General features: G+C 35.9%; 2 protein-coding genes across 22 annotated transcripts in view; both read right to left on the minus strand.

Moving 5' to 3' along the window:
* Positions 1-1756: 1756 nt before the first annotated feature.
* Positions 1757-5394, minus strand: LOC127975243 (dendritic cell-specific transmembrane protein). Its single transcript, XM_052579140.1, has 4 exons — positions 5283-5394; positions 3356-4426; positions 2579-2911; positions 1757-2354 (listed from the first exon to the last, which is right to left on the minus strand). Exons 2-4 carry the CDS (start codon positions 4412-4414, stop codon positions 2295-2297), a joined length of 1452 nt encoding a protein of 483 aa, XP_052435100.1. The 5' UTR covers positions 4415-4426; positions 5283-5394; the 3' UTR covers positions 1757-2294.
* A 484-nt stretch (positions 5395-5878) lies between these two features.
* The window catches only part of LOC127975014 (regulating synaptic membrane exocytosis protein 2), a 144930-nt gene continuing 123419 nt past the window's right edge, over positions 5879-27389 (minus strand). For 20 of the 21 annotated variants that reach the window (XM_052578741.1, XM_052578726.1, XM_052578724.1 and 17 more), the window contains 5 exons: positions 10050-10191; positions 8964-9076; positions 8721-8822; positions 8503-8642; positions 5879-8331 (listed from right to left, as the gene is read on the minus strand). In XM_052578741.1, the coding sequence (XP_052434701.1) occupies positions 8116-8331; positions 8503-8642; positions 8721-8822; positions 8964-9076; positions 10050-10191 (713 nt within the window). In that variant the 3' untranslated portion in view covers positions 5879-8115. Of the gene's footprint in view, positions 8332-8502; positions 8643-8720; positions 8823-8963; positions 9077-10049; positions 10192-12829; positions 13200-27389 lie in introns of those variants that run through there. The other variant, XM_052578740.1, reaches the window with a different exon arrangement.

The following is a 27389-nucleotide window of genomic DNA, read 5'->3' on the forward strand; positions in this document are numbered from 1 at the left end:
AGAGAACGGTGACGTTTCTGGCTCCATATTAGACAATTAGGGTCAACTGGATGCATATTCCTAGCAAAAAATAATGAAGAGCAAGACAGTTATCCACAATACTTGAATAAACCTACACTTTAAGTTTAGATTTAAAGCTTCTTCTAACTGTACCTCACATTTGATTGTAATGAGAGTTCATTCAATTGTGAAATATCATGGTTATCTATCCTTCAGATAGGACTAATTATTAGGTTAAAGTGTTGTGATTTTACCTCCTGAATGGGTTAGCCTATTCCTAGGCTCTAAAACACCGTTATTACAATTATCAATATTAATACATTGAATAATCCACCAGCTAAACAATGTGATTTCTAACTATGAAAATGCATAACAATTTTCAAAAAGGAAGTCTGCACATGCCGCTCGTCAGGCATTGATTAACAAAGACAGAGCACAGGTTAGGGACATTTTCATAGCTCTACATAGTGTTCAAAACATTAAGAGTTTTCAAGACAACAAGGTTTTTTATCGTTGAAAATGTTACATATTTCAGCTTTACCGAAGTTCACAGAGCAATACAGAATGTGTGGTCAGCTTTATACTCATTTTGCAAACCAAGGAATCTGTGTTTTTCTGCAAGCAACATAAATTAAAGAAAAAAAGAAAACAAAGCTGTCAGAAGATAAGAAGGAGTTACAGTATTTTAGGCAATATATTTCAATACCTTTACTCTCAATTTTGGGACTGTAGCATTAATCATTTTGAAATGCTGGAATATTTATTGTCATTCACAGCAAAATAGATGCAAAAACAAAAAGCATGAAATGCATGAAATGGTATAATGCAAAAGGTATGCAATTGTTATTCATAAATCAATTAATGGAAACTTATGTACAGACAAGTTCTTAGTCAAGCTGAATAGGGTATTAAAATGAATATTCTTTGCACAGTGTCAGTCGATGGAATGCATAACTTTTACTATCTTTCTAAATTAGCTTTTTAAGATGATAGCTGGTGTGTTAATTGTAAAACTTTGTTTTTGCTGGTTTGTCTCAGTGCTGGAGACAGATGGCCACTCGGAGCTCATTCTTTGAACTGTGCTGATACAGCAATAGAATGGTTAAAAAAATGCTGAATGTGGAAACTAACAGATTTGGGCTGAAAAACTAGTGTGCCATTTTACACACTGTAAATGGGCTCAGAGGTCCTTCTAGTGATTTATTAAAGTCATTTGTTTTAATATATTACGATAATTGATGGGCAATAGCCTACAGTGCATGCTAATAATAATCTATTTATTATATTTTATTATTATTATAACAAATGTATTTTTTTATTTACACACAAACTTATACTTTCTATATAAATTATAGTTAGTAAGTCAATTTGCATAATCTTGTATAACCTAACCTTATGTTGTTTTTAGGGAGATTTCAGCAAAGACTATAACATTTTTGAGGGAATGCTGTGTGATGGGCAGCCAGTGGTCACAATCTCAAGGGGGAACGTGGTTTATGAAAATGGGCAACTGTTCACAAAACTGGGCATGGGACGATACATTTTTTAGGTTGGAAAGCCCTGTGGTGTGTGCAGAGAACCATAAACTGGAGAACCCCAAAATCTATACATGCAACTCAAGAACCATCTACAGAAGAAAAAAAAAGTGCTGCAAGGAATGACTGAAGGACCACTTATGCATTAGTGACGAACAATGATCAGTTCTGATATTCTCCTGTTTTGTGTATTGAATCGCCCGTACAGTATTGTCAAAAACATTTGTTTAGCTACAAAATGTTTTAATACATTTTATATGGTCATGATCAGACTGTGAGAAGACATTAATGTTTTTCATGAGAAAAAATATTTTTATTCAGCCAGGATAGAGTAAATTGAAACAAAAGCTATATATATTACAAAAGATAAATGCTATATACATATACACAAATATATACAATATAAGTATTAACTGTTTACACCAATGCTCATAAGAAATGTTTCTTGGAAATTCAACTTTACTATCAAAGGAATAAATTACGTAAATAGATATTAAAATAGAAAATAATTCTTTAATATTTCACAATAGTACTGGTTAGAGCCTTGTTGAGCAGAAGGTCTTTCAAAATCAATAAAAAATCGTTTCAAACATATGCATATGCTCATTGTTCAATGACAGAACACCTACTTTCTGTATCCAGTGCAATGCCAGGGTGGACTTTTTGATAAAAAGGAGAGTGAATGTTGTGTTGTCAACATGTCAAACCTGGAGTTAAGAGCTGATCAACAGACTGATGTGTTGCAAACTTCAATCCTATTTAAACAGCATCAAGGTTTGTCCAGTGCTTATGGAAGAGTAAGGGGCACCAAAAACTCGGCTGCAATAAAAACAAAAATAATTCAATAATAAACAATATTTAAAGAAATGATTTTGCTTATACAATTTACATTATAACAGTCAATGCCCCACTCGACACAAATACATTTAAACTTCATTTATGATATTTTCCCCTACAACAAGTCTTCAGATCTTGCATACTCAAGAAAATATATTCGGTTTTAAGGATGTTTGAATATATTTAGTAGAAAACACTTGACCAACCTGCATGGCTAAAGTCTTCAGAGCTCCATCATGCTCTTCTGCTTTAGACTTGCACCGCTTTCTTAAAATTTTTGCATGTAGATAGGATGCTCTTTTCTCTGCGACATCTGAGAAAAACTGCTCAGACAGCACAGCTCTGAGCTGGACCATCTGTGATGAAAGAAGAATCAGAACAACCAGCAAGGCCAGGACGACAGACAGAGGAACCAGAGACTGATAGAGCCACAGTTCCGGTTCAGGCAAACACTTCTTCTCAAACAGAGACACCGTGTAGGAAAAGTTTGCCCCTTTTGCATTTTCATCAACAGGCAAACCTAGAAACAACGTGGCCTCCTTTGAAAACAAAGGATAAATGGAAAGGAAATAATTAGATGAAATTCAGACATCAATTACAAACCCTATGACTTTCTTCCTTCTGTAGAATACAACAACAAAAGACACAGAATGCAGAACGCTGTGGTCCAAACAACATTGCCTTTTTTTGTTTTTTTTTCAAAGAAAGAAAGTCATACACAGTTGAAACGACATGAGGGTGAGTAAATTAGACAACATTTTCAATTCTGCGTGAATAATTCCTTTAAACCTACAGAAACTGAGATATTTGTGTTCACACAGCTGCAGAATATCTATATTCTGTAATCTATAACCAAATTACGTAAACAATGCATTAAGTGCTACAGTTCTGTTCACACTCAGTTTAGTTATAGAAAAAATGAAGAATTAAAGTAAAAACATATCCAGGAATCCGTAAAACAACATCTTAACTTCTTTGTTTACCTGAACTTTTATTCCCACGGGAACACGAAGTGGCTCCAGTTCCCCGAGCCGCTTGCTCAGAACTACAATAAGCCAGTAAATCAGTGCGTCTAGACTGATAAACACCAGCCAGGTGAGACAGTGAGTGAATATAGGAAGACTGAACTTGAGCATGGCTTTCCACCGCCGACCCGTCGGACGAATGGACGGAGTCACTATGTAAAGTTCCGATTCGCTTTTGGTCAGCGGAAGGACATACTGTTTTCCCTCTTCTTTTTGCTTTTCGTCAAAACAACGGAAAGTTTTTGTGATGAATTGGTTGTTGTACTTTTTGTCTACGTGGAATCTTCTCAGGTATAGAGCAGTGAGAAGTACGAGAAATAAAAGACCTAATGTTGGAGACAGTATCTTTCCTATTGAAGACAAAGTGTTGGCCAGTGCTAACACATTTTGCGTGACCTGGTTTAAAGTCTGTTCTGCCTCGGTGAGGTGAATTTTGAAATCTTGGGAGTCCACCTTTGCTTTTAGTTTGAAATCTGCATGGTTATTCCCCAACTGAAAGCTTGTAAAGTAAATTTTAAGTTGCTTTCCCACCCATTTCAGCATTTTAATATAATTCCCGAGGGGTTCTGTATTAATATCTAATAACTTTTCCTCCAAGTTGCAGAGGAGGCCTTTTGCAAAGAGTCTCATGTTCTGCAACGTGTTCTGGATGTTGAAGAAAATCACTGAACTGGTTCCTAAAGTGAGAAGAAGGCTCTTCACTTGTTTCATACCCATTGAGATCAAAATCAAGGCTCCAAAACAGCGAATCCTTTCTGAGAAATACATGGCTGGTGTTAAGCTTAAACAAAAAACACAAGTAAAGGGAAGCGAAACCTCCTGAGCACACTTGAAGGAAAAGTGGAGGATGAGAAAGAGGAAGATGCTCAGAATGAGGCTGGTGGTGAAACAGGTCAGCAGGAGGAGAAGTTTTTCCTTCCAGCTTTTTGTGACATTGGTTGTGTAGAGACCACATATTCTGGACCAGAGCCGTCGTAGTCCTTCTGCCAGCTGATGCAGTTTAGCTCGAATCATCATCGTCCCACTAACCTGGAATTACAGGAACAAATGGTTTCATAACTATATTATTAATTATGCCTAGAATGTCTGCATTATTTTGATCTATAGTGGCCCCCAAACGTATTGTATTTAGACACAAAAAAACAAAACAACTGAATGTAATTTCATTAGATGACGAAATATCAAGTGATTTATGCACAAGCATATAAGTAAAATCTTTAACAAAAATAAATGTGTTGGGTTTTAGACGATAAAACAATAGATATATTGTAATATATGGACATTTCATGGTTTAAACAGCAAGATGAGACGAAGTTCAATTGCAATAAATGGCAAAAAAAGATGTCATGTAATTGCTTTATTATCTTATTTGTCAGTGTGGCTTAAGATATATAACACCAAACTGTGCCATCAAATGATTAATTGCATCCAAAATACAAAGTATTTGTTTACATTATATATGTACTGTGTTTATGTATTATGCATATATAAATACACACACATACAGTCTATATATTTGAAAATATTCACATGTATATACATTTATATGATATATATTTAATATATAAACTGCATATTTTTCTCAAATGTATGCATGCAAGTGTTTGTATTTACACAGTACACACTCACATATTATGTAAACAAAACGTTTATTTCGGATGGATTAATTAATTAATTATGGTTAATCATTTGACAGCACTAAACACCAATACTTAAATAGAATTATATTGACTAAAGCAGCAATGAAACTGTTAATACAATTTAGTCTATCTTATAATGCTTGACTTTGTAATGACTTAAACACCCTATCTTCTGATTTGAACATTCATGCAGGTATATAACATATTTTTCATATATATATTTAACATATATATGTTTAACCTACCTTCTATTTGTCAGCAGTCTTGTCAGCTCACGAGTGTTGTGACAGTCCAGCATTCATCTTTTTAAAGTATAACAAGAGGAAGCTGATTTTATCCCTCAGTTGTTCACTTCCTTTTTAGCCATCATCTCAGCACTTACTCATAACCACAGAAAAAGCACTGGCAAAATCCACCGTATGATTAATGTGTTTTCAGAAAAAAAACAAAAAACAAAACAAAACAAAAAACAATGTCATTTAGTTGTTTGTGGAAAGCTGCATGATTGCTTTCTAAGTATATGGATCATTTTGATAACATAGGAAAACAAAACAATAGGACAAAATTGGCACTACATTTAAAATACAACTATAACTGAATAAAAAAAAAACGTAAATGTATTGTTATTATTACACATTTATATGTATATATGTTTGTATGCACACTGTACATTACCAGTTACCATCGACATAAGCCACAACACATCAGTTTTTCCTTCTTCTCAAATAGTTTTTTTCTATTCACTTTTTAAGTTAAGCAAAAGCTGTATTGCATGCATGTGAATGAGTGTGTGTATTGTATGTTTTTCATGTCATGTCAAGAAACATTAGAGACGCATTGCTTTTGTTTGCGAATGCTCATTTTCCAGTGTAATATCCATTTTTTATTTTTTAATTTGAAAAATAACTTACATAAATCTCTGTACTCAACCATACTTGACCAAGACATAGCCTTGGCATGAACACATTGCACCAAAAAGAAAAAAGAAACAAACAAACAAAAAAACCTACAGAGAAGGCATTTGCATTAGAACAGAACATACCAATGACATCGTGAGACATTATCCCACTTCCATAAAATTTGACAATATCTAGAGAGTTTGCTATTAAAATTCTGTAGATTGTGACAGACGTACACAGAAATCAGTAACAGACCGAAAGCTAATCAGAAAAGTTTCTTTTCAAAGGAAGAGGTATAATGTCTCCGTGTATATTTCCATTCAGGCATTAAAACTATGATTCATACACTTCTCAGATACAAGAAGCTCCGATTATTACTAAAAAATAGAAAATAAAAAATAAATAGGTCTTGGCTCGTAAATAAACTAACAAAAATATATTCAATGACCTCTACTTTCTTGAAACGAAGAAATAAAAACCAAAGTTATATTGTGTGGCAATATCATCGTCCCGATGTGCATTTCTATGCAGACAGCATCATGCTCGGAAAACTGTACAGCACAATACTGCGAAAGTCAGCGAGCTGCAGCCGTCTCCGGTAAAAAGACCTCATGAAATTTTGGGCTCTTTTGTCAGGAATACTGCAGCTCATATTTCCGTAAAGATATAAAAATCCCTGGTCACGGTTTCCCCTTAAATATGTCAACAATGATTTTACAAGGTGGAATGTTCATTCGGAATTCTGCCCTTCTGGTCCGTGTGAGACCACTGCCTAATTCTCACTAAAATTCAATTCAGGGTGAAGAGGGGGAGAGAGGATCGTCATCGACATGCACTGTACAAGAAACTGCTTCTTTTTTTTTTTTTTTTAAATATCGTCTTTATCAAAACATGCTGAGTTACTGTAAGATGTGCCAAAGCCATGTTGCCAAAAACCCTTTTCAACATGCTTTTTAAACAAATGAACTTCAAACAATATACAGACTAAAACTACAAGAGCTGTGGCAAACCAACAGCCCTGAAAATGAAAATTTCAAGGAGAACTGGAACAATATCAGGGGGAAAATCTGACAACGGAAGCAAGAAGTACAGAGAGTTTACCCTGGGACAAGGGAGAAGTAGAGAAACGTACAGTTTGCACATCTTCATAAGGCTTACGCCTTTACAATAACAAATCATAGACATTTATTTTTTTCATCTTTGTCACGTGAACAGATTTTTCGCTGTAAATAAAATGTTAAGCTTGTCATTTATCTGCTTGTCTGTAAAAATACAGTAGAGAGACCAATAAACGGTCTACAGGACAAAAAAAACAAGGTTTCATGTTTTAATTTTTGTTTTTTAATCACACTGTAGCATTCACTCCCCCAGAAAATCATGCACTGGTGAAATTTATCTTTAAAAAATACTAGAAATTGTTGAAAATGGCTGATCCGGTTCATTTTTTCTTTTATCTTGTTGTCTTTTTTTGCAATTAGCAGTCTGAGAAAATTATTTCCTAATCACTCTTTTTTTCTTTCTTTTTTTTAGTTCAGCTAAAGTTGTGTCCATGCAACAGAAAACTCGTTATTTCCTCTTTAGGTTTCATACGGTATCAAGAGAAGTACTTCAATTTGATCTCAAAAGATGATTCAAACCTACATTTCATCTCTGTAATGATCTAGCAGAATCATATCTGGGGAGTCAGGTGCTCATTCCCACGTCATATTCTTGTTTTGTGTGTACATTTCTGGGTCTGTTGGCATGGCTTGACCCAAGGAACACTGTTAGCCCATGTAGATACAAATACATCAACATTAAAAGAAACAGAAATGGAAAGCAAAAGTCGAAGAGAAGGTTTCACCCCATTTCAAAAAGGGCTTCTGAAGAACTCGACGTGTCAGTTCTCAGTTCAGACTCATCTCCAATGGCTTCAAATAGGTTCTAAAAGCAGGAATGGTGACGTTCCTCAAGCTAAGGAGGCCATTTTCCAGCTTCGCCTCGTCCCTGCCCTCTAGGGGTTGCTCTTTGTGCGGCATTTTTTTGCGAGCAAAAACAGGACCGCTTTTTTTCACCCCTAAGAAACAAGCTCTGAACACACAACATCAAGCATGCAGTGTTACCGGGGGGGGCGGGACCTGTCGCAAATCTCAAACTCCACCCAATGGCTGCTACAATAATGCTAGATTTCAGGAAACTGCTACGAGCGACCGAACGGCCCGGACCCGCTGTCGAGGGACGACTGGGAAGCTCTTCTGGTCAACGGGGCCAGGGTTGGGTCGACCAATGAAGAGGGAGGAAACAGCTTGAACCAGCCAATAACCATGTTGGACAAGTCCAGATCGTCTAAAAGTATCTGAGCGGCTCCCATGAAGGATTTGTGGTCCATACGTCCGTAGTCTCCCCACACAATGATCTACGATGGAAAGAAAATAAACAGCCATCAATATCAAGTCACACTAATAACAATAATTGGAAAACTAGTGAAAGACAGAGGCCAGAAATTTATATAGATAAAGGTTTTAGATTGGCAAAATGAGCTTAAGATAACGACCTAAAACTGGTAAATAAAAGTATGGGATTTCACCTGTAAAACCTTTCCTCCTGGGGCCTCTTCAAACGACAGCTGCTGCTGGTAAAGAGGGTCCAGTGTTTTTCGTGCTACTTTTGTTTTCTTTTTGGCTATGCAGGCGCCGTTCTCCAGTAGATACACCTTTACATAAGGGGCTGGAGAAGAGTTCAATCGTGAGAGATGACTGTTCAGGTGCCTAAGAAATCACCATCAGAAAGCGTAACCGAACTTACCTGGCAGTGCCTTAGAACCTGGTTTTCCCACGAGGCCTCTGGCTCGGATGACCTCTACCTCTAGGGCTCCTTTCTTTTCCACCATCCCGATCTGAATGTCACCTAGACATGGTACAAATCAAGGATATATGAGCCACACATGGGTAATATTGCCGTTTTAATATTGGATAATACTTGAGTGTGACTGGAGACACAAGCACTTCAGTGAAGTATATAGAAAGTCAATAATAAACACAAACTCACCCATAGGGGGCGTGGCTAAAGTCTGTCTTCCCACAAGCTGGGCGGGGCCAAGTCCATCCAGAAAATCACTGAACTGACTGTCAGAAGAAAGTCTCACTCCGGGAAAGATGAGGCTGAGAAGAAAAGGTTCTTATTAGATAAACAGTAGAGCTTGATCGTATGATGTTACAGGTGACAGGCTGTGGATAATCACAGAAAAACATTCTGCATTACAGGGAAGCACTAACAGTGGAAATCTATGGGAAAATCAGAAATGTGCAGATTATATGCTCGATAAAGGAGTTTTATTTGTTCAACTCTACAAAAATTTATTTATTTATTTATTTGACCTATAAAATTGCTCTTTTTGCAGTAGAACTGCTGTTGTTAGTAGATTAACTTCTGATTACTACCTGTAAAGTGGGTGCTTTTCAGTGTAAACAGTTGCTTTCTGGTGTTTGTGTAAAAGTTACCAGGCTTACGAAATAGGCTTACTAAATGGATATGGCAGCAGGTAAAAGATTGGATAGACACATTTGAATGTTTAAGTCCTATGGTGGCAGTACACTTTGTGGCAGTGTTTATTATTCTTATTCTTATTATTATGAACATTTGGTGCAATGCTCTGACCCATAGACTTTCACTGTAAATTGACCTTACTGTCAATGCCACTTTTGTTAGAATGCTAAATAATTTATTTTCTGTAGTAAATGACAACAGGTCACAGATGTTATTGAATGTATAATTATTATTATTATTATTATTTAAAATATGCATATATACATTGTAACATTTATAATTTTTGTATTATTTTTGTAATATTATTTGAATATTTTTTACAACAAGCATAGGTACAATATACAATATTTATTATTGTTATTATTGTTATTTTACAATATACATAAAGTCATTATTAATAATATAATTAATAAAAATAATAATTATTAATATAATTAATGTATTTTAATAATACTAATAATATTTTATACAATTCATACAGACATATATATACACATATTTACCACTAAATAATAAATAATAATAAATTATATATATATATATTACGTTTGTCAGCAGGGTTCTATTTGCACGTGTTTTGTTACTTACTTTCCCTCTGAGCTGTAGCTGTTCATGCTTCCATCATTGGATTCGCGGCTGGCCTGCCTGGTCATCCTGCTCCTCATCTCTACAGCCAGTCCCGTCTCCGTGCTCCTCTGGATGGTGCTGCGCAGCTTCTTTCCTCCTGCTTCTACAGCGACAGAGAGAGAGCGAGAGACAGTTTGTCAGTAAGGATATCAAGACCTCTCAGGCAGAGCGATGAAGGACACGTGGCTCAGATCTGACAGCTGATGTGCTGTCGATCGAGATGGTGTGATATGAAGGTCCATACACACATGATTCTGCTCCCACATGATGGAATGAATTTAACAATTTCTTGTTTTAGATGCACTGCATCTATATCTGGCCTACAGACATGCCATAGTGTCTGTTACACATGATGCAGGGTGAACTGACATGACGGGGTTACACAGGTGAACTGAACCAGTATTAGGCATGACATGACCAAACTCCTCAGCCTGTGTCAGCATCCTCTGGGCTGAACAATTCACAACCGTCATAAAGAAAGAAGTGCATGTTAAATGCAATAACCATAATTTTGACTTTCAAACAGGTAATGTGTGTAATGTTTTTGATGTTAAAATACTTTCTTTATCAGTTTAACATGCTATAAGTAGGAGAAAGACATCCATTGGTTGACTTCCTAAAGATTGTATACACAGCTCAGTCAATAGTATTATTTTGAAGCAGGACTACCTGTTCGGAAACAGTCATTATTTCTTTCTGCCATTTTGTCAGAGAGACCATTCTAATTATTTACTTATTTTTTCTTTTAATGATATATGGTTTCCCCTGATGTATGATTAATGGTTGTAAGTTACCATAACAAAAAGGAGAAAAGCACTATTTAATCATGTTTGCATTTTTCATTTTATAAGGTTGCTTTATGCTTAGTATAGATTGGACAGCTGACTACAACAAAACACATACTATATATGCAGAAAAAGAAAGCACGCAATAGATTTTTTATTAATGCCCTAAGTTTCCTTTTTTATTAATGCCCGAAATTTCCTGCCACCCATAAACCCCCTACAGTTAGAGTAATGACTATATTACTTGGCAAAACAGTAGTTTATTCCCATTATTATGATTCATTGCACAATTTCACCCTTAATCATATTGCTGTTGGTGCCACTTTATAAAAGCAATGAGTCACCTGAGACTAAAATCTCAGAAATCTAAATTGTTAAACACGTCCTCTCGTCCTTGCTTTATTTCACGTCCAAAATTGATGCACATTCTGTTATTTTTTACTGTCAAATACAAATGCAAAAATAACAAGGATGATGCAGTAATGTGAGGGCTGCTCATTTTCAATATGTAGGAGAGAGAAGCAAGGCTACAGGAAGCAGACATGGCTGAGCTGCTGAGATTAAACCATTCAATTGCAGGTCACATATGGCAGGCTTGATTTTCTTTTCATTCAATGTCATCCGCCTCTGCTTTCGGCTCTGCAACGCATCCGAACACAAGAGGATGACGAACATAGCGGCGGATGTGACTGTCCTTTTCTGCATTAACTGCACAGTAGTATATAACAATCAAAAACACAGTTGTGCTCTTGCTGAACTCATCCGAGAGACAGTAAATCTGAGAAATGATGATGCCCAATGTCAGAGGATGCAATTCAAACAACCCTTAAAGCGATAGTGCACCCAAAAATGAAATAATTCTGTCATTTACTCAACCTCATGTCATTGTTCCAAACCTGTATGACCTTCTTTTTTTATGCAGAACACAAAAGAAGATATTTTGAAGAATGTTTGTAAACCAAAGGATTTCGGTTCCCATTGACTTGCATTGTACATTTTTGTCCATATTAATATAATAAAATATTATATATAATATAATACAAGTCAGTGGGAACAAAATCTGTTTGTTTACCAATATTCTTCAAAATATCTTCATTTGTGTTCCATAGCAGAAATTCAGTCAGCAAATAATGAAATAATTTGTATTTTTGCTTAGACTGTCAATTTATTAAGCCGCGTTTTCTGATCATGTCTTTAAAAATCTCTATTAAATTATGTGACACTATCTTCATGACAATGAAACAATTTCCCCGTCAAAATAATCATTATAAATACATCAATTGAATAATAATTGATTAATTTAATTTGTAAATAATTTATACATCATGATGTACTGCCTTTATTTTATGCAGATTTATAAATATATATATATATATATATATATATATATATATACAGTATATATATTACAGTATTTATTCCTGTAGTAAAGTTACAATTATTTATTGTAATTATTTATTGTAATTAAATTATATATATAATTTATATATATATATATATATTTTTTTTTAAGTATTAACTAAAATCTGGTTGCACCTACACATCACACAAAAGATATTTGATCAGCAGATATGAAAAGTCACATGATATTTCCAATGATATTAATCTCTAGAGCGACTGAAGGGGGAGAAAGAGAGAGAGAGAGATGCTGTAGAGAAAGGAAATCAAACACCTTCAAGGTCACAATGATGTTTGATTCCTGCTAAACCATCAAAACACACTGCACAATTATTAAGTGCTATAAATCTGACACAGCAATTTATGCACATAAATAAACATTCTACTGCCAGACATGCACACTTCTGCCTATTACTTATGCAAACTCCACCCAAAACCATAAATGACCACAAACCTAATTAAATATAAAATAAAAACAGTTGGTATGCTCTATAACACCAAATATCCTGCAAAACGCATCAACTTTGACATGCACGATGCTCATTTGACACATCTTACCTCCATCTTCCTCATCAAAAGAATTCATGCAGGGGAAGTAGACGGCCAGCGCCTCGAAGGAAGCCGACAGACTCATGCGGCTCTGGGAGCGCTGCATGCGGCCGCCGGTGCTGCCTGCACCCGTGCTCGTGGTGGATGTGGCATCGTGGCTTTGCCTGCCCATGTTTACAGCTGGTACGATCGGAGAGGATGCTGTGGTGCTGAAGCTGCGGACGCGGGCTGAATTCAGAGAGCAGAGCGCTCTTAAACAACATTTAATGTCTGGGTTTGTTTTGTGTTCTCCTGCTGGAGATTGTTCTGCATGGACTGATCTCCCTGGAGTACGCAGCATTAGTGTGTGTTCGGTGCAGTGAAGCTGTCGGCTCTCTTCAAGCTATCTCCTTTCTAACACGTGCAGGAGGGGGAGGAGGCGGAGCCTGGCTCCCTTTCTTGCATCCTCCCCCGGCCAATCAGAGGCAGCGGTGTGGCTCAGAGCTTCAAATGCTCCTCCAGGCGCATGAGCTTTACCCAGAGATACTGCAAATGTGTGTGTGTGTGTGTGTGTGTGTGTGTGTGTGTGTGTGAGGGGCCATTAGGAACCTGAGCATCTTTTGCCCTGACTGTCCACATGCCAGTCACCCACAGTTCACGTGTTAAACACACACACACACACACACACACACACACACACACACACACACAGGCTGATAATTCCTCCTTTCTCTTCGGCTCTTAAAAAGCCGAGATTTATTTCGCCGTGCTGACGTGCATCTTTTATCTCTGGCCTCCACCTCTCTCTTCACTATCTCCCAGTGTAAATGTTTACCACAGAAGATGTCTGGCCACAGAAACAGCTGAATCACTGCTATCCCAGAAAAATATCCCCACAAAATGAACTGCAAATATTTGCGTAGTTAAAACAGGAATAGCAGCCATATCCAACAGCCACTTAAGGTGTCACGTTCAGAGAGAAACAAGAATCTGGGTGTCTAACCAGGGCTAAAATAGTAGACTTTTGTTTTATGCAAAATTTACAACCACGGTGTATTCTAGGAGAACACTGTGGTTTCAGTAGTGTTCTGGAAGTCAAAATCAGCCAAAGTCTCTATGACAGGATTTTCAGTCTTTCCTAAAACGTAATGACAGCCATACATTTTCATGATTAAAGACCCATTTGGGGAAGTCATGGCCAAGTGGTTAGAGAGTTTGACTCCTAACCCTAAGGTTGTGGGTTTGAGTCTTGGGCTGGCGGTACCACGACTGAGGTGCCCTTGAGCAAGGCATCGAACCCCCAACTGCTCCCCGGGCGCCGCAGCATAAATGATGCCCACTGCTCCGGGTGTGTGTTCATGGTGTGTGTGTGTGTTCACTGCTGTGTGTGTGCACTTTGGATGGGTTAAATGCAGACCACAAATTCTGAGAATGGGTCACCATACTTGGCTGTATTTCACGTCACTAGTCTAGATTTATAAATATATAAAATGGGTGTTGCTAAAAAAACCTACCAACAACTATATATATAGAGAGAGAAAGAGAGATTCTATATATAAAGATTTCTGAAGAATCATGTGACACTAAAGTAGTAGTAATGATGCTGAAAATTGCATCACAGGAATAAATTAAATTTTCTAAAAGGCATTTTAAATTATATTTGTTTTACATTGTAATATTTCACAATGTTTTTACATTAAAAACATTTTGAAATCATAATATTTCTATACACACACACACATACTGTACTATGTACACCATGTCTTCCATATCTGACTATCACTATTGTGATCAGGTATCTTGTACTACTCAGGTCCATTATGAATCATTTTCATTTGTTTATGGCTCTTATTGTGAGGTCTGAATTTCTTCTAAGAGACATGAAGGAACATAACACTGTGTACCGTTACTCCCAAACCTGCCAGAACGCACTCTCAAACTGATTCACTGCCAAAGTGAAGTCTTCTGGAGCCGTGAAACAGCACAGGGGGCAGAGGTGATGTCTCAACATCCTCATAACACAATACAGCAAAAGGAAGGAAGCAGACATTTACGGCACAGTGAATGAACTAGTCTCAACTAGATTTTGACTGTGAAACTCACCAGGACTGACAGCCAGAGAATGAAATAGGCTTTTAAATGCTAAACTCAAACACAAAAAATCAATTGACCCACATGTACTGTACAAACGGGACAATCTGAGACTTTAATGAAGCACAAGCAAACTAAATTAACTCTCCTGAGCTATGCTAGCGAAATAAAACTTTCCCTGGGTTGCTTCATAGAAAACCATGCCAACATCTGATAAATCTGTAAAACTCCCCTTGCAAGCACTTTAGCTAATACTGAACATGACTTAATATTTGCTACAGTCTGAGACCAAAAGCAAGGAACTATAATATAAACCAAATAAAGTCAACTCAATCAGTCAGAAGGTTTCAAATAAGCAAAGATTAGACGGAAAACTTTATTAATCAGTGCATTCAATCAATCAATAACTAGAATATAGTGACTACTACTAAAAAACCCAGATGATATCCCTGGACAGGCTGTAGCAAAGCGTCCTTCGTGCAACAACCACTCTATTGTTTGCATTTAAAATGAACAAACCTCTTCAGGATGTTTTCTCCTGTAATATCCATTGTAAAAAACTATTCATCTGTGGAAGTTGGTCACAGTCATTCAGTAAATGGTTCAAGAGCTTCAATTGGCCTACAGTCCTATTATTTGGACAAATGTCAATTGTGTAGCACTATGGTTTTAAAACACTGTCTTTAAAATGCCACTTTGAGGTGAAGAGCAAATGCTACTCAGGACTAGTTTATCTACATCACAAATTTCAGAATTTTATTTAAAGCAACCAAATAGTTTACTCAATGTCCTTCAAATAAGAACAGCAGAAACCTTCCACCTTCCAACCTTCCTTCTCACGCACAGACTCACTTCTTTCATAAGAATAAAGTGTTTTGTTGTTGTTAATGACTTTATCAATAAAAGAATGATGCGTAAGCAAGCTGGAGTTGATCTTGCTAAGCTGCAACTGTGAATGTAGAAAATACTATTCGTTTTGTTGACTTATTTTGTGACAGTCATGCATAACTACATTTCACACGATTCTTTGTTGCATAATAAAATGCATAAAACATGCATTATACCCAAAATGTGATCTTTATTCTTCATTCTCTTCAAATGGCACTAAAAAGCTTCCTGTTTTTGTCAGAAAAGTAAGAAAATAAATATGATAACAGAATTAAATCTAAAATGTTTTTAGATTTATTTGTCTATACACACACACACACACACACACACATATATATAATATTGTAAATGTACATTTTTTTATTTATTTTTAACATTTTTTAATTGCTGCTAAACTTGATAATGAAAAAAAAAACTTATGCCTGATGAGAGATGAGCACTCTCACATTACAGAAATGTTGACAACAAAATAATAAATGTGATTTAAGTAAAAAAAATTAATAAAAATAAAAACTTAAAGAACATTTTTTTACAATGTTCTTTACATTCCCATATTATGAGATTATTTGTTTGTATAAATCATCTTTATATCAAAAACAATGTACAATACATATTTCCATACGAAACACCTGAAAAAAAAGGCTAAATTGAACCATTGTGAATTATGATGTCCACATCAAACCAAATTTCAGATGAACTGAGGTCATCAATACAGTCTTAAAGACCTCAAATTAACTGGCACTCATCTTCGCGCACGAAAACAAACCCATGAAAGCACAAACAGTCCACTTATGCCTCAGAGATAAAAACATCTCATATTACGGGAATTTAAGTGTAAGAAAAACACGAAAATTTAATGACCTGGCGGTGGGCCGTGAAATGGGGCAACGGCGTGTGAGACTGATGATGTTTTGACCAACTCAGGCAGAGTGTGTGTGCGCATAAACATTTCTACTGAACTGTTTACATGCTCTCAGACCTGGCTTCATCTCTGGACTGTGTCATGCCACACCTGCTCAGAATCACCAACACAACACCAGAGAATGTAAAATCATTAACACAGGAACTCTTCAGAAAGCACTGTAGATTTGGAAATCTGCCGAAATCCAACTAAATTATGCAGAATATCAACATTGATGATCAGAATATAGCCAGGTTTCCATCCAAGGATTTTTTAATGAAAAAATATTTGGTGATATAAATTGTTCACATTTAAATGTAATTTTTTTTTTACTGATATAGTTGATGGAAATGCCACTTATCGATAAAATTTTGATAAAGTTTAGTTTTTCAATTGATTAAATTTTCTTTTTCCGTTTAACTTTACCACATAAATTCTATATCCATATTTCAAATGTTGCAAAAAAATTTTGAAAAAAGAAAAGAAACTTTGACGCAAACAAAATGTGTTGCTGCATGACAGAATTATAATTAAAAAAATTAACTAATTGAAATGTTTTACTTTGAGAAAATCATGCCTGTTTTTAGGAGATTTACGATTTTTTTTGCATTGTGACATTATTTGCATGAACATTAAACACATACCTCAAACTCTAATTACCACAATGTGAATAATAATAATAATATAAGTTTTATATAAGTTATAATGAAACTTCAGGTGGAAATCCAATTTTTTGTTCATTTAAATCTTGAAAAAAAAAAAAAGATTTTGATTTCGATCTGAAATATGATGGAAAGAATAGTATAAATAAATAAATAAATAAATCCTTCACACTGTCATAGAACGTTTTTGCAAGATGCAAATGTGGGGTGTGAAATATGCCCGGACATTTCTTGACAGTTTTCATAAAATTAATTTCAAGAAAACACCATCAAGTAACATTAAATAGATATAATGTCTTTCTGTCAGCTGAGAAGTGATAAACCTCACACTTTCATTCTCTTAACATGTTTAAACAAGAGACAGGCGATACAGATGGAGGGCTGACCACTTCCTCTGTTAGTGTGTGGACAGATGGAGACAGACAGAAAGAGAGACAGAATAAACTCTTTAGGGCTTTACTAACAGCTCAGATCGAAAGAACTGGCATCTGTGCAGCGAACTGGATGCCTGTATAAACAACTATGAGACTGTGATCCAGATAATTGTTTGAAAGCATGCAGCAAAGAATATGCAGGTGTAAAAAGATTAATCCTGCAGGGCTGAGATTCAAAATAATATTGTCTATACATGGTCATCATCAGAACTGGTGCGAAAGGAGAGCTGAAGATAGTTTGGTTTTCCCCCTCAACTGCTTAGTAACTCGAGTGTCAGATGGGGAACAGGATCACTGGACTATTTCTCATGAGCTCGTTTTTGAAATAAGGAAGTCCATCTATGGCTGAGTCTTTGAACACAGAGACATTCTTGAGACATTCTCTCAAGGCCAACAGGCCCAATAAATAAAGACTGACTTTAAGACGTGTGCGTCAAGTTCTTTAACAATTTCATCAAATAAAACGGAGAAAACAGCAGCACTTAAATATTTCAGAGGTGATGCAACACGAGCAGAAAATACATGAACATATTACAAAAACATTCCGTTTCCAAATGCAATGAGTCACAATAGGACCTCCTTTATAAAACTGTTGCACCATACTGATGTTAATCAATTGATTAAAAAGTCTAACTATTACATGCTCAAATTATTACATTTACAAAATTACTTAAATTACATTTACTCAATTACTCAAATTATTACATGCAATGCTCACTGAATAATCAATTTAACTACTCTTCAACATCCACCATGACCATTTCTGAAAGCTGACACTATAAACACATTAATATTTACATTTCAAGGTATTTCCGGTTTTTAGCAATTCAGTGTGTTCTGATGAATGACAGAACTGTACCAGTACAGTCATAATTCTTAAAGGAACAGTTCACCAAAAAAAAGGGGAAAAAAAGAGAAAATTGGATCACCCTAAATACACAAGATGTAGATGAGTTTGTTTCTTCATTCGATCAGATTTGGATCAATTGAACATTGCATCACTTGCTCACCAATGGATCCTCTGCAGTGAAAGGGTGCCATCAAATAAGTCCAAAAAAAAGATGATAAAAACGTCACAGTAATCCACAAATAATACACACCACACCAGTTAATGAATTAAGGTTTAATGACATGAAAAGCATCATTAACATTTATCATTAACATGCTTTTAGATTTAAACGAGTCCTCTATCGATAATATTGCTTTCATACTGCATAATATTAACTCTGAATCAGGAGAGAAATATGCACAGATCAAGCACTGTTTACAAGTGAAAACAGTCAACAATTATTGTGATGGTTTGGATTACTGTGAAGTTTTTATCATCTGTTTGGACTCTCATTCTGATGGCACCCATTCACTGCAGTAGATCCATTGGCGAGCAAGTGATATAATGCTATATTCCTCCAAATCTGTTCTGGTGAAGAAACATCTGACATCTCGGATGGTCTGAAGGTGAGTCAAGTTTTAGCTAATTTTCCTTTTTGGGCAAACTATTTTCTTTAAAGGTACAGTGAGAGACTGAAAATGGTTATGATAATTTTTGGTGCTAGATGCCTTGAATAAGATTATAAGTGGACTTCGTTCATAGTAACTTCAAAATGCAACAATATGCAGTGTTACAATAAAATCTAACTTATATTTCTTATAGAAAAGAATGTGTAAATGGCAGGAGCTAAAACAGCAAAAGAAAATGTCTCATTTAATAAGTCAGACCATAATTGTGTCAACATTGTGTCTTTGTGGATCTGGTTCATACAGCAGCACAGCATCTGATCATCTCTGTCACCATGGTGACACTCCGGCGGATATGCATTATCTTTATCTTTATAACCAATGATCAGTGATAAACCATGACGGTCATCATGAGCTGACCTTAAAAAGCCAAAATAACATATGCCATATGAATTGAAAGAAAATGGGCCTGATTACATTCACACAACTAGTTTTCTAGATTGTTCAAATGTCCTATGTGATTGTGTGTGACCTGGAAATCTCAATATTATTTGTTTAAGTCTTGGTAAAGGTGTGTTACTTTGGCGAGGGTTCTTTAAAGTGCCACAAAACACTATAACAAATCCTAGTTATTCTGATTCTGAACTCAAGGATGAGTCTGCAGTGTCTCGTAATTATTCATGAGACTCTAATCCTATGAGAAGGCAGTCTCTCATTATTATTCATGACATGGATTTTTCCTATGACAGACACTTCATATACACCTTCCTAGTTCCAAATGTGCTAATATTCGTTTAAAGTGGTTATATTTTGTTTCTTTTTGCACTAATAACATCATTTAGATATTTATGATACATTTACACCATCTCTCTGATATTTAAACAGACTTTTTTGTTATTGTAACACACATTCATACAGTAAGTAAAATGTGATTCTTCATGAACTGTAGAAAGATGCAGATATACAAGAAATAAACAAGCCAGCAAGGGAGAAAAAAAAATAAATGTTCAGTACAAGTTTTGTGTTTTGAAATGGAAAGTTTACGTAACGTTGTTTTATACTAATATGTTTATATATTTTTTTACAGTATTGATTCATGATTTGAATTGGCTTTATTTTCTTTTATTTTATATTTTAGTTTATATTTTGGTAACCTTTGGATTTTTGTTGGATTTTGTAATGTAATTTAAAAAAAAATGTCAAACTATTTTAGTTATTTTTTGTACAGTAATATTTTGCAGTCAAGGACTACAAAGGTTTTTATTACTTTGTGTTATCCTTGACAAATAAACTGTGACCTTTTTGTCTTTTTTTGTGCCAAATAAAATTCAAAACTCAGAACTCAAACATAAAAATCACTGAAACACTAAAATAGTTGCCCCCTTTTAAAACATTTAACCGGATCCCACCGATTTAGAACAACACTGCATTATTAAACTGCTTAGGAAGAACTTCTCAAAGTCTGAATAAAACTTTCCTTCTCCACACACTAAATTTAGGGTCTGGCGAACATGATGTCCGCCGAAGAGACGTGACAATGTGTGCATCCAGCGAGTCCACCAGACAAGATCTACAAGAGAACTGAGCCGGCTTATCTCCGGCCACACATACTCACAAAACCCCACTGAGACCAATTACATCCTCCTCAAGCCAAAGCCCAGCGCTGAGATCAGAGCTCAGAATAAGATGAATTACTGCTTCATCTTCACATAGTTTTGCTCATTTCCAGGATCGACGGAACGCGGCCGGGCGACATTCCACCATCTGAGAGCCGCTCATTTGCATACGATCTAGCGAGGGGGTGAGAGGGGGCCGTGGAAAATCGGATCAGAGGGAAAGCTGCAGTTCGCACAGATCACCATGGCTACAGAGAATGTGACTTACTCTGTTTTGTGTCAGGTAACCGGGTTTGTCACAGAGGAAGATACTCATGTGCTACTTTCTACAGCCGCATTTCACCATACACGCCTTCTGCAAAATTAAACGTATTAACTCGTGTGATTAATAAATGTCTAATCTAGTTAACAGCAATTTAGGACAGTTTTAAATAGACCATGTTCTGTATCCGTGTTCAACAAGTACAACTATCATGTAGATGGATTCCTGTCAGTAAATGAGGGCATGAGTAACAAAATACAGTAAAAGAGTATTCAGGAAAATAGATCTGCAAATATAAGTATGTTACTGTGATTTTTTAGGCTGCTTCTTGTTTTCTGATTAGTTGAGGCATACTGTATGCCAACTAAGAATTAAAATACTACTGTCAACATAAAAAAGCTACCAAATAAATAAAGAGACAATACAAATTAAAAGATAAATGTAAAAAATAAAACAAATAAAACTAAATTAAAAGGTAACTGTAACTGATGACAATTGAAACTATTAGATTGACTATTTTTTTGAGGCCAGTTCTGTGTCTAAAACTATCTTTGGTTTTAGAGGTTCAAAATAGAAATATTTGCATGTACCACATGATCTATAAATGATTTACTTAAAAAAATGTTCTATAATATAAATAGAACAAGGTATTTATCATCTAAAATGACATCCAGCAGCTTTAGACCTGTGAAGGTCAGAGGTATGTGATTATATGGAGACAACTTTCTGAAGGAGCTGTCAAGAAGCAGCTGCTGTGATGTTCACGGTGAGTACAGAATGTTTGTTCTACCAAACAGCGGGCTTCATGTGCTGTACTGTCAGCACAGTCTGAAAAGTTCTGACCATGTCAAGTTTTGAGTGCCCTTTGCTGGGGACGAGCTCCAAAAGTTACAAGCTGAAACTGGTCTATCTGAAACTCTTTGTCTGTTTAACCTCACGCTACTTATGACTTGTAAACACACTTCCTCTCAACTCTCAACAGTCAGTTCCAGAGGTCTGCTAGCTCCCAATTTCGAAGATATAATGTCTTAGCAATTAATATTTGATATTTTTAACGAACAATAAGGTGCTTAGCATTAAAATGCCAGGTCACCTCAGAAGGTGACCTTTTTCATCTTTTTCTCATTTATTTTATATCTATTTGACCTAAAAATTGAAGAAATAATAACAAATAAATAACAAATCAAATTTAATAAGAAATTCAATTCAATTCAATTGGACAGGCCAGAATTCACCATTGAAAGAGCGCAAACTAGCATTTTTCTAACATTAACACTAGTTTAATTTTATCTTAGATAACAGTTTAACAACCTTTCAGGACACAAATCCACCTCTAAAGTTATCAAATGCTTTCAAAAAATGCGACACCAATTCGTATACATGCGTAAAGTATTCATGGGAAGTAGAGTAGTATCTGCACCTAATCTGGTTCATGTGAACAAGCAGACCGCCAGGACGCCGCATTCCCCGCCATCTGCTCGTGCCGACTGCATGGCGTCTACTTCAGATGTCCCTTCTGCTCTGCCTCAAACTCATTTCTCTGGAATCAGACTGGGGAAAGGTTTTCAAGGGCCACTCAATGAAGCTTTTCAAGTGGGCGCAATATTTTTCCAGACTGACTGTTTCCCAAACCACATTGTTTACAAATCAACACCGCATTAATCCTCAGCAAAATATGCAGCATGGAAAATCATCTATAAAAAGAGGCTGGCAGTAATTCAAAGAAAGTCATTTTAAACAGGCACGTGTGTGCGTGTTTGGAAACACTGAAAAGCGAATGCCTCTTGAATACTTTAAAAGCCAAACATTTAAGGAGAATGGGACGAATTCACAACAGTTGTGTTACCTCGTTATTTTTCAGTGCAAATACCCTCATCAGAAATGCTCAATATTTTACATTCCAACATTTTGTAGCAATGCAATAGAAGAACAATTTTTGTTCCCCCCAAAGAACATTTCACTTAAACAGTTCTGAAACTTAAAAATGAAAGGTTCTTAAAAACCGTATGTGCACTGGATGTTAAAGGTTCTTCATGGAACCATCGATTCCAAAAAATAACCTTTATTTTTAAGAGTGAATATAGATAAGTAATACAGCATGCAATAATAGTGCAGTGTACTTAAAAACATTAAAAGAGATTCTGTAGTGTGCGCTAGCCTCAATGGCACCTAGATTGAAAAAAACACATCATTTTCCAGGAAACATACTCTGATGTGTAGTTCCTGTAGCATATGAGCCCTCCATGAGAATCGCGGAAGCTCAAATGGCTCCAGGACTGAACGCTGAGGGCACGCGGATGAGATTACATCGATTACACTGATGGGCACACCAGCAGTTTCAACTTTCCCAGGATGCTTTAGGAGCCTGTGGGATTTTTGAAAATCTATTATAACACTGCAGAGAGAGAGAGAGAAACAGACAGACAGAAAGAGAGAAAGAAAGAGATGCTTCATCGGCTGTAGATCTTTAGTATCTTCTTACAGGACCAAATAATCGGAGCTGACTTATCCACAATAATGTTATATTGAAACAAACTTGACTTACTTAAATTAAACATACCTAAGAACTAGGGCTGCATGATTAATCATAATTTAATTGTGTTTCACAATTTATGCTGCTCTTGATTCATTAAGCATAATCATCTGCAATATTTGCCTGCTGGTTATTTATCCTGATCTGAAAACTACTTTATTTTTTATTTGCTTTATCTTGCATTTATAACAAGCCTTCATAAGCGTTCATGCATGTGGTTGCCACATTTTAAGAGTTTAATCCACCCAGCCAGAACTTTTCTCTTAAATGGATGTTTTTTTCTTAATATGGCAATATGCACACGCTCTTTCTACACTGAGAAAAAAAGCAATGATCTGAAAACACCTGCAATCACATAATTTGGAGTTTAGCAATCTCAGCTGCAATTCTATGCTCAAATAAATGCCAGTCCTGTCTCTCAGTTCATTAACACAAATGATTGCACTGTTTTACTTTGTTGTTTTAATATACAAATGAACATAATTTGGAATACTAGAAACTTCACCGGTTTTTCTTTTAAATGAAACTTATTCTTGTACCAGATTTTGAATATAAAGCTTGAGGAAAACAAATGAGGTTAAATAAACCATGCAAGTTTACATTTTTGATTTGTGCTTATGTGAAAGTGCAAGAATTCTGAAGACATCAAAAATGACAACAATCAGCTGAACTATTATCACGCAGCCCTGAGACCTCATGAGCCATAAAAGAGCCGTATCTGAGCAAAAACAGTCTTGTGTATGTGTTATGCCATTTAAAAATCCTCAGAGAGCACCGAACAACAGGTGTTTCCATCTGCACTTGCAGCTCTGGCCTCTTTGCTGACACAGATCTGGAGGCAGTGGAAGATCAGCAGAGGTTAGATGTAAGATGGTTCTCCATGGAGCGCTGGGTATAATTACAAGAGAATCCAGGCTTCCTAAACGCCGAGAGGAACGATCGGGCACCATAAATCAGAGCGATGATTCAGCTTGGTCATGAATAAAACCTTTAGCTCCATGAAGCTCTCTCCTGCAGAACTTGTCATCAAAGATTAATTTGAAAGGTCTGCAGGACTCCAGCGGTCTCTCATGGACACTCACAGTGCTGAGATACCGTAATATAACCTGAAAAACCTTCCATGTAAATACTAAATGGACATGGATGCTGAAACACTAAAATACAGGAACAGCTAGTATGATGGAAACACCTATAACTAATGCGAATGTCACTGCACAGCACCATTAGAGACAAGCTCAACACTAAATCAACACTGACTGTTCTGTGGATTCTGGGATATTTTAGCTGGACTGTTAGACAACAATAATTTAATATATATATACGTATATATATAATAGACTGCCATTCAAATATTTGGGATCAGTAAGTTTTTGTTTGTGTTTTTTTTTTTTTAAAGAAAGAAGTCTTGTGTTCACAGAAGTTGTATTTATGTACTCAAAAATACATTAAAAACTGAATTATTGTGAAATATTATTACAATTTAAAATAACTTTAAAATATCTTCATTGTCAGATCCTACAGAAATCCTTCTAATATGGTGATTTGCTGCTCAAGAAGCATTTCTTATTATTATTATCAATGTTAAAAACAGTTGACCTGTTTAGTGTTTTTGTGATATAGTGATACAGGATTATTTACAGGATTTCTAAGGATTATTTGATTAATAGAAAGTTCAAAGAAAAAACACTGGTCAATTTACTGCACTATTTCTGAATATATGCACTGATTTTTTTTCCCAAGTTGGGTATCAAGTAATTACTGACCCTGGTGTCCCACAAAACAAAACAAAAAAACAAAACAAAACAAAACAAAACAAACAACAAAACAAAACCCCACAAACAAGACTGCATTATTAAGCCAGTAGTAAAAATAGTATAACTCCAGATAAAAATGCACATATGCAATTTTTACAGTGTGTCTAAATCTGCATGCACCATGAAATAAATCTTCATAGTGAAAAATAATTAAACTATACATAGAAGACAACAGTAAAGAGATCTTCAGCTGTCCAGTGTGTGCAACTGCATTTCAATCACACACATTCATTTTTTTTTTTTTTACCCAGTGAAAGCCTAGAATAACCTCTTTTTAAAGCGTGTATCTGTGCAGTATGTCCTCTCAAGGATGCTGTCAGGCTTTCTGAATCAAGCACAACAAAGTGGAGCAGGAAGCAGCCGGAGAGTCAGATTCTCTTTGAGAAACAGGCCAGGGATTTCAATCGCCTGCACACGCACACCGCCTAAAAGCTCTGCCTGAAAAATTGATATGCTCTATGATTCACATCTCGTGAGCCGGTGTTGTTCCGAGCTGCACATCTCAGCCAGACCTGATTTCCTGTAGTTGGTGAAAGCGTGCCGCTGTATTGAGTGTGACACTGAACAAGAGGCTCTCTAAAGCACCAAATAAAACAGCACACCAGACCTCAAAATGAACATCCATTTCTCACATGGTTAGTTGGAATTCTCAGTATCGACTCTGATTCTCATTTTTTTCCAAAACAGAAGAAAATCTGTCTGATCTGTATTGTCTCTAGCTTTTGTTACATATACTTAGTTGTGAATAGCTGCTTTATAGATTATATCACATTGCATAAATAATTATAGATGCAAAAAAGGTATGAATTAAATGTAAAAAATATTTTTTATAGGTGCACACACACAGAAGAAAATATCAGAAAAGCATCATCGTAAGATCTCAAATAATGCTCTGATGCTGAATTATAATTTTTTAACTAAAACTGACACAAAAATGATTAACTGTTTTCACAGATTTTTTCTGATATTCCGATTTTCCGTAAGAATTACATTTACAATTTGGATACTAAATACCAGGGATCAGCAACCTTTTGCGTATGAAGCATTATTTAAAAAAAATACCACAGCTCTAATGTTAATGAACAATAAGGACTTTTACTCATTTTAGAGATTTTGAAAAAAAGCATTTTAGCATTGAAAACTATAGCACATATCAGCTTTGGAACAAAAATGAAAAAACAAATACTAGGTTGCCAAATTTCCTCCAGATAAAAAAAAGACCAACTGTGGTCTGTGTTTTCGTCCTCATTTTGCAAGCAGAGACTGCTAATGGAAGGATGCTCAAAGACATCACAGACAAGCAGAAGACACAACACCCTCCCCCCCACCCACCCCCCACCCCCCGAGACACGACAAAGTGCTACGGCCCCTGGCAACCAGCCCAACTTATTACAAACACACTGCGACCACCTGCCATGTGCAGGCTGAGCACGAGCTGCCTGATGGGCTGTGTTCATTTCTTCATGGCATGTGATCTACCTGCACGCCACCATTCAGACTTCAAATAGCCAGAGCTGGCCAATGAGATGATTAGAGGCTAGATAAAACCACTGACCTCTGGATAAACAGAGCCACATTTTAAAAAGAGTGTTTTTATCAGCCGCTCATTGATTGCGACAGATGAGATAAATGTGCTCACACTCCTCAATTACAGAAAACCATGGAAAAACTAGACAGACAGAATATGGTAGAAAATAAAGTCTTTGCTGTAAAGAGAAATCAGTAATCTATAAAATAAATCTAATGGTGCCTAAGAACCTCTGTGTACTACCAAAATTGAATTTATTTCCAAAAAAAATGAATATACCAAAAAAGTATTAAAACATGGACGTGCACCACAATAGTATTATGGTATTTTTGGAAGTCTATTAGAGTGCCACATAAGTGGAATTCAGTACCATGGTATATATGTCAATGTATGGTTGTATTCAGTT

This window comes from Carassius gibelio, chromosome B16, assembly GCF_023724105.1.
Source record: "Carassius gibelio isolate Cgi1373 ecotype wild population from Czech Republic chromosome B16, carGib1.2-hapl.c, whole genome shotgun sequence".
Classification (NCBI taxonomy): domain Eukaryota; kingdom Metazoa; phylum Chordata; class Actinopteri; order Cypriniformes; family Cyprinidae; genus Carassius; species Carassius gibelio.

What these genes read in the sequence shown, in the direction of transcription:
- LOC127975243 (XM_052579140.1), bottom strand. Translation starts at nt 4,414, where the DNA reads ATGATGATTCGAGCTAAACTGCATCAGCTGGCAGAAGGACTACGACGG. An exon ending in CCGTGGGAATAAAAGTTCAG is followed by an intron (nt 2,912 to 3,355) that starts GTAAACAAAGAA and finishes TTGTTTTCAAAG; the next exon opens with GAGGCCACGTTGTTTCTAGG. An exon ending in TGAAGACTTTAGCCATGCAG is followed by an intron (nt 2,355 to 2,578) that starts GTTGGTCAAGTG and finishes TTTTTATTGCAG; the next exon opens with CCGAGTTTTTGGTGCCCCTT.